This window comes from Anguilla anguilla, chromosome 13 (genome assembly GCF_013347855.1).
Source record: "Anguilla anguilla isolate fAngAng1 chromosome 13, fAngAng1.pri, whole genome shotgun sequence".
Classification (NCBI taxonomy): Eukaryota; Metazoa; Chordata; class Actinopteri; order Anguilliformes; family Anguillidae; genus Anguilla; species Anguilla anguilla.
The window spans coordinates 17,796,158-17,803,386 of NC_049213.1; the positions used below are offsets into that span (position 1 = coordinate 17,796,158).

Sequence of the window (7,229 nt, forward strand, 5' to 3'; positions counted from 1 at the left end):
ATAGTCAAAGTTTCCTAGCCTCATATGTCAATTATGGCAAACATTCTAGGTTTAAAAACAATCCTGCTTGACCCTGTTGCTCTGTGTCTTTATATCTTTATATTGACATTTACTTTCCTAATTGCATTGCATTAAAGAATTTATAGATTGCATTCACAAATAGACAACTGAATTCTGGATGTCCATCTTTTCAAATTAATATCAGAATTTAATGTGAAACCTCCGTTTAATCACACTCAGATTTAAGGATCGCATCGATTAGTTGTGTCTGAACTGTGCCAACGCGCTTGCGCACGTCTTGTTCTTCCTTTCTGCGAAAGGCTTTCGCCATGGCTCCACTGGTAAGTATGATCATACCTTAATACTGCATGAATTTAGTCGGATAATATAAAGCGGAACCTGTTTTCGATCGGCTCTTGCCAATATGTATAAATGCTGGAGCTAAACTAGGAGCAGAAGACTTGATTTAATGCTGTGAAGATGTAATTACAGCCGGTTGTAGATAGGTGAGTTTTCAGTGAGGCCTGCTATTTTAAAACCACGTTGTAGCCACAACTAGCTAGCTAGCTACGCCTTAGGGCTGGACACGATGGGGTATCGCTACTATTTGTGCACGGAAACGTAGTTTATGGGGTTACGGACGGGTTTTGTAATCGATCTGGCCTAGAAAGTTCTCAGTTGTGGCTTATGTAAGTGGTTTGTTTGAATAGACTACAGTACAGTTACGAGGCAGGCTTGGAGGTGAGGGGAGGGAGTTCATGTTTTGCGTTACCAGCTAACGTTACCGTTAGCTCGCTAGAACTGCGAGGTAAAAGTGGAGTAACCTTTGCTAGCTATTCTTGTCTTTGACTGGTTAACACGAGTGCTTGTTTCCATAACTAAGTCTCATTTTTAAAAACACGTTTACATCTTCACCCATTGCAAACCACGTAGATTTCATAATTGTTGGTAAGACAACCCTTTCTATTTGCGAGGCGGGTTTACTAACGTTAGCTTGCTTCGCATAGCGAAGACTTTAACTTGGCGTAACTGACTGGTTTGATCTCCAGCGTGATTCCCTAATGCGCTGCAGCTAACTTCGCTAAATATTTGCCATACCAGCTCGCTAATATTTCTAACTTGCAGGACGTGCATTGCTGCTTGCTGGCTTTTTTGCCAAATATAGTTGATCAAAAAGCTTAATATAGTCTCCTGGTTAGCTTGTCGGGTCTTGTCGGGTCAGACCATGTCAGTCTGAACTGCTCGCTTGCTGAGATGTGTTGAATTAAACGTGGTGCATATAGGCCAAGTATTGTTATGAATGTCACTGTTAAGTCAAATGTTGCTTTGTGCCAAGTGTTGCTTGCGAGAATTTATCTTCCACCAAAATTGCAGAAAAAGCCAGCCCCCAAAGGTGGCAAGAAGAAGAAGCAGGTCCTGAAGTTCACTCTGGACTGTACACATCCTGTGGAGGATGGCATCATGGACGCTGCCAACTTTGTAAGGGCCCAGATATACTACAGTTTAAAAAAAAAAATCTTTCTATATACTTAACAGATGCATTTATGTGCTCATTTAAAATGGCATTTGGGAACTCTGCTACTGCGGTTGTGTGTTGTGGTCATGATGGGGTGGTGTTACGACAATGTGGCTGTGTCCCTCTGTCACAGGAGCAGTTCCTGCAGGAGAGGATCAAGGTGAATGGCAGGGCTGGAAACCTGGGTGGGGGAGTGGTCACCATCGAAAGGAGCAAGAGCAAGATCACCGTCACCTCTGAGGTGCCCTTCTCCAAAAGGTAAGATGTCTGTACTTGTGCTTCTGTGTGAACCTTATGTCTGCGTTATAGCTAGCGTCGGATCACATTACCTTCCCCCAATTACTTTGACTGCATGGCTAGTAGCCAAATCACTGATACCTGACTGTCTCTGACCCTGTGACTATTGTGACCTGTTTAGTTCTGAGTGTTCGTTTAGGCTTTGTACACAACCGCTCTTAATGTTGGACACATTCCTGTCAAATTCTCAAGGCTGTAACGGATTCATGGTTTCCCTGCTAGTTTCTTCATGTCAGATTCAGCAGGACATGGAACCAGACATGTATGCCCTGCATTTTGGCCTTAATTCCCCTTCAGTAATAATGGGCATGGGCAATAACGCTTGTAGAAATAATTCCTTAGAGCGTCTTTTTCTCTGCGTGTCAAATCGGTGCTGTTCAGCAGCGCTTTCCAAGGCATTTCCATCACCTGGGCTCCAGCTTCGCATTCTTGGATGCAGGCTTGTCTCCCCACTCTTTTACATCAGGCTCTCAATTATGCACATCACCATATGCTTCCTCTGTACAGCTACATTGATTTAACTGGAGAGCATCCGTAAAGAGAAACCGTTGAATTAAGTTTTCCAATCCTGTTCTGAAATGGTAGTTTTCAAACATTTTAGAAGTTACCTAGCTACATGACTATATTTAGTAATGATATTCAGAGAATATATAAATAATGTGTAGGGTAAACTGTGTAACACAGTAACAACCCCCTAAATATTTTCTGCATGACATTAGATTACTTTTCTTTAAGTGACTTTACCATTAGAGAAAGTTAAACACTGCCATGTTTAATATTTTCATAGAAGCAGTGCACTGTCAGACATCGTTTTACGTGTCCTTTTTAACCCTGCAGTTATCAGAAGTCATAAAGTTTAGTGCCACACATCTATTACAGCAAAAATAAATTGATTAAGATGTGTGTTTGGTAATAAAAACAAGTGGTGTAAACTGAAGAATTACAGTCTCTCTGGACTGTGAAGTAGGAATACAGTTATTCACCAATTTATTGGAGATGAGTGGGAGGTTGATTCCACTGAACCAATATTGATTTAGGGTTTAAAATTCAATACTGAGGGTATGGTGATGGAGGGCCATTTCTGACCCTGTGGACACAGGGTGCATATGTAATATGAAGACTATGCTAGGTTTAGTAGACAACAGTGAGCAGTTTTTGCTTCATATTTAATAATAATTGCTAATTTTCAATGCTTTTTTGCACTGTAGAAACTCTTCCTTGCTCTGTGGCAAGATGTATTCATGCGCACAAGGGGGGTGTTTTTTCAGTTATTCGCTAGAGTAACGTCCTTGGCTTTATGTCGTGCTTCTCTGCTTGCTGTAGTTCTCAGAACAATGTATGGTACCGCTAAAAAAGTAGTCTGTCGACTGAAGCGGAAAGTGCTTGGTAATGGACGGTTGGAAAATGAGGTACTTAATGTCCCTTTCAGACTGTGCAGTTATTATTTTGAGTGAGGCTTTTTTATAGACATTCCGGGGCTCATTTGCAAGGCCTCATTAGACTGCATTGCAAAGCAGAGTGGAGTGATTATCAGGATGATCAAAGTTACTCAAAGAAAGAAGTAACAAAGCGATCAACTCCGACCAGCATAGTGGAGTCAGTTCAAAAAAATGGACGAAAATGGACCGAAGTTATCCTTTAAGACCTGCTCTTGGTTATTTTTTAAAAAGATCTGGTTATTTAAAAAAAAAAAAATTAACGCTTTAATTTTGTGATCTGCTCTGATTCAAGCACCCTGTTTCTATTAGTGGTATCCTGCATCACACTGTTAAAAAACAAAAAACAACTATTTGTAGTTTATTCCCCTTTTCAGACAGCAGGTACTCAATGGTCAGAAATTTGTGTTCACATCCCTAGTCTGGAATCAACCTGCCGGTTGTAATGTCATTCTGCCACTGCACACTGACTACATGTTTTCCAGAGTCATATAAACGATCCTGTGATTTTCACTCACTTATTTGTTTCCCAATAACATTGAGAAAATGTTTCTAGGTAGCACGGCCATATAGGCAAAAATCTCAGGAAAAAGAGGGACATTTTTCTTGGAATGTTGTGCTAATTAAACATTTGCACATGGCATTTTATAGCTTAATAGTGATTAATATTGCTTGGGGCCTAATTGTAACGAAAGAAAATGAACGGTTTCAAGGGGAAGTCGAGGAGAAAATTTGAAATGTTTGTCGCAGCTTCTCTCTGCAGAATGGCACTGTGTCCTTTATTTTGCCTGCTTGAAATTTCCTTTATTCATAGTTGACCCCGTTGTTTCTAGCATGTTTACACTGGAGTGGATGCTTGCTTGTCACTATAGAAGACAAAAGGAAAATATGACAAAAAAACAATGCTAGGGTTGTGTTCTGAATATAATTTGTCAATGTACCAATAATTGTGAATTGGAGGCATTTAAGTATTTCTGTGACATCCGCCCAGCAAACCAGAACCAACACTTCTCAGGAATCAGATTCTTCTATTCAGCACCTGTTTCCGTTGGCTGTGTTTATCATAATTTTATTAATTTTTTTGAAACAATGCTTTATCTCCCAGAGTAGAGGGAATTCATGTGTAGTTGTATTTTATTAATTCATTTATTTATTTTGTAATGTTTCCAACCATCCTCCCTCCTCGTGGGATTTTAGTTCAGTTTCATTTTGGAGAGAATTTAAGCTAAATGGACAGGAGATGTGTTCTACCCCAAGAAGCTGTGAATGAGAGGCGATACAAATTCATTTGGTTATTTTCACAACATGCAATATAAATTGTGGAAAATAGATTGTCTGTTGCTGGCAGTCTCGACGGTGGATAAATAAATCCTGAAGGGAGAGTTTTCAATGGGAGAAGTGGCTTACTAAACAAAGTGCAGAGAGAAATCCTTTGGAATATCATAAAAAAAGCCTGTTGCACACTTTTAATATTGTAGTGGGGAAAGGCCGTTTGGCTTTATTATTGGCTGTATATTGCAGATGGATTAAACTAGGTTCTTTACTTTCCTTGATAGCCTCACCAGTTAAGAGGTAACCGATAGACCTGGCATTTCATTAGATATCTATTACATTGGATTGAAAAGCACTTGCATTGTAAAATCAAAAGCATGCAGTCAGACCTCTTGTCTTTTGGTAGCCTTTATTAAGAAGGCAAGAAAGTTTGATATCTCGTTTTTCTAGGTCCCTAACCCCCAATAATGCCGTGTCTGTAATGTTGTCCCCCCCTTTGTTTGTCTTTTGATCTACAGGTACCTGAAGTATCTGACCAAAAAGTACCTGAAAAAGAACAATCTGAGAGACTGGCTCCGTGTCGTTGCCAACACAAAGGAGAGCTACGAACTGCGCTACTTCCAGATCAACCAGGATGAGGAGGAGGAGGAGGATGAAGATTAGTCCTGTCAGTTTTGTATATTCAATAAATTCTTTGATTATTTCACTGGGTTTCTTGTTTATTTGTTTAGGGTGGAGGGACACTGATCTGTGGTGTTTGTTCTTTGTGGCAAAATATGAACACGGTGTATTCCTTTGACAACACTGCTTTAAACTATTAAAATGGAGTGTAATGGGTCTTGACAGTTAAGTCGTTGCAAGGATTTTGCAAGGATTTGTTCCTCATGTCTGTATAAATGTTCAGAAATAAGAGTGCTGCACAAAACAGTTTGTATTGGAGCATAATTTCAGTGATACTCAGCGCGTTTTGAGCCATTGCATACCACTGTGAGCTGCTACTTACACTTTGTGCTAACCTGCTTCTCGTGAAACCTGCTATGGCTCATTTTTGTACATTAGGAATTTTTATTTGGTTTTGGCATCAAATTGGTTCTACGTAGATTGTAGGGACGGAGAGTGTAGCACAGTGGGTAAGGAACTGGGCTTGTAACCGAAAGATCGCAGGTTCGATTCCGGGGTAAGGACACTGCCGTTGTACCCTTGAGCAAGGTACTTAACCTGCATTGCTTCAGTATATATCCAGCTGTGTGAATGGATACAATGTAAAATGCTATGTAAAAAAAAAAAAAAAAAAGTTGTGCAAGTCGCTCTGGATAAGAGCGTCTGCTAAATGCCTGTAATGTAGATGTACAGTGCCACAAACCCTCGTAGGTAGCAAATTAAGTTATTTGCTTCCAGTAGTCTTCTTTTTCCTCTGAGAGATAATGCATATTTGTGTGAATGAAACATTGTTACTGTTCAGTCAAACACATTAACTGGAGTGACATCTATAATGGCCCTTTCCCACAGTAGTTGCCTGACTGCAATCTATCTGTAGTCCAAAAGAGGGCAGTATCCACTAACGTTTGTTAGACTAGATGCTGTTGATGCGGGCTTGCAGAGAAAGTGATGGTAAATGATAACTGTAAATAATGAGCGCTGAGAGAAGGAAGAATTGTTACTTGCTATTTTGGAATGTCTAATTAAAAGATCGTGTTTTTAATGGCAGCATTCAACAGCCTTACAGACATGATGAATGAGGCCATTTTCTTTTGTTAAAATGGCAGATTATTAGTGTTTGTTTGTAAAGCAAACCCTTATCTCTTGTTACTGCCTCTAATACTCACTGTCAAATGCAAACCCCAGAAACATTTTCTCACAAGGGACAAGCAGAAGTCCCCAGGGTGAAGTCTGAGCCTGGACTCCATCACAGGGTCACCTGGCTGGAGAAAGGTGTGGCCCTATAGTAGGCAGGCAAGGAAGATTATCTAGGAGCTGGGGCTCATTCCAAATGCTTATTTTTTTACCTCCTTGCATCCTTTCCTCATTCCTTACCTCCACCCATTGAAAGATGCAAGGGAAGGGGGTGAGGAAAGGACGCAAGGATGGAGGAATCGTGCAAATGTGTGTTAGGCAATTCAAACGTCCGTGTTCAATCAAGTGTCAGTTTGAAGCCACGTAAATTCAACATGGCAGATGGGGAGAGGTGGATCCACAGGTCGATAATTTATACATCACGCATTCCTAAAGAAATACCTTGGCAAAGGATGCTTCTCAAGCATCCTTTGGGAGTGTCCTAGCTCCTTGCACCTAGCTCCTTCAAGGAGCATTTAACAGGTGCGAATACCCTTGAAGATGGTGGACCTCGATCGATTTCTGGGTCAGGCGGGGAACGAGGGGACGGTGACTGGTAAAATAAGCGATTGGAATGAGCCCCTGGATTTCAGGGTATGAGGCTGTGCCTCCAATGTTTTAGGAGTCTGAATGCTATCGTTTATTCACAGCAATGCTGGACAAAGAATTTATGTTGAATGAAATCAAGTGCCTTGTAATAGCTTAATAAAGGTGTTGTAATTAAACAAACACACTGTTGATGTGTATTAATGGGGTAGTTTCCAGAATGGGTAAAATTCTGCAGTGGGTTACAAATAGCATTTTCCCCATATAAATAGAGTATATTGTAATCTTTCAAATTGTGTTGACAGCTTGCTCTAGCTAAATGGCACTGA

The 7,229-nt window shown here is 40.5% G+C and overlaps 1 protein-coding gene across 1 annotated transcript; it reads left to right on the forward strand.

Annotated features, from left to right (window-relative positions):
- The first annotated feature begins 244 nt into the window (after positions 1–244).
- Positions 245–5,227, forward strand: rpl22 (ribosomal protein L22). Its single transcript, XM_035388322.1, has 4 exons — positions 245–341; positions 1,375–1,479; positions 1,650–1,774; positions 5,040–5,227. Exons 1-4 carry the CDS (start codon positions 330–332, stop codon positions 5,182–5,184), a joined length of 387 nt encoding a protein of 128 aa, XP_035244213.1. The 5' UTR covers positions 245–329; the 3' UTR covers positions 5,185–5,227.
- Positions 5,228–7,229: the final 2,002 nt, after the last annotated feature.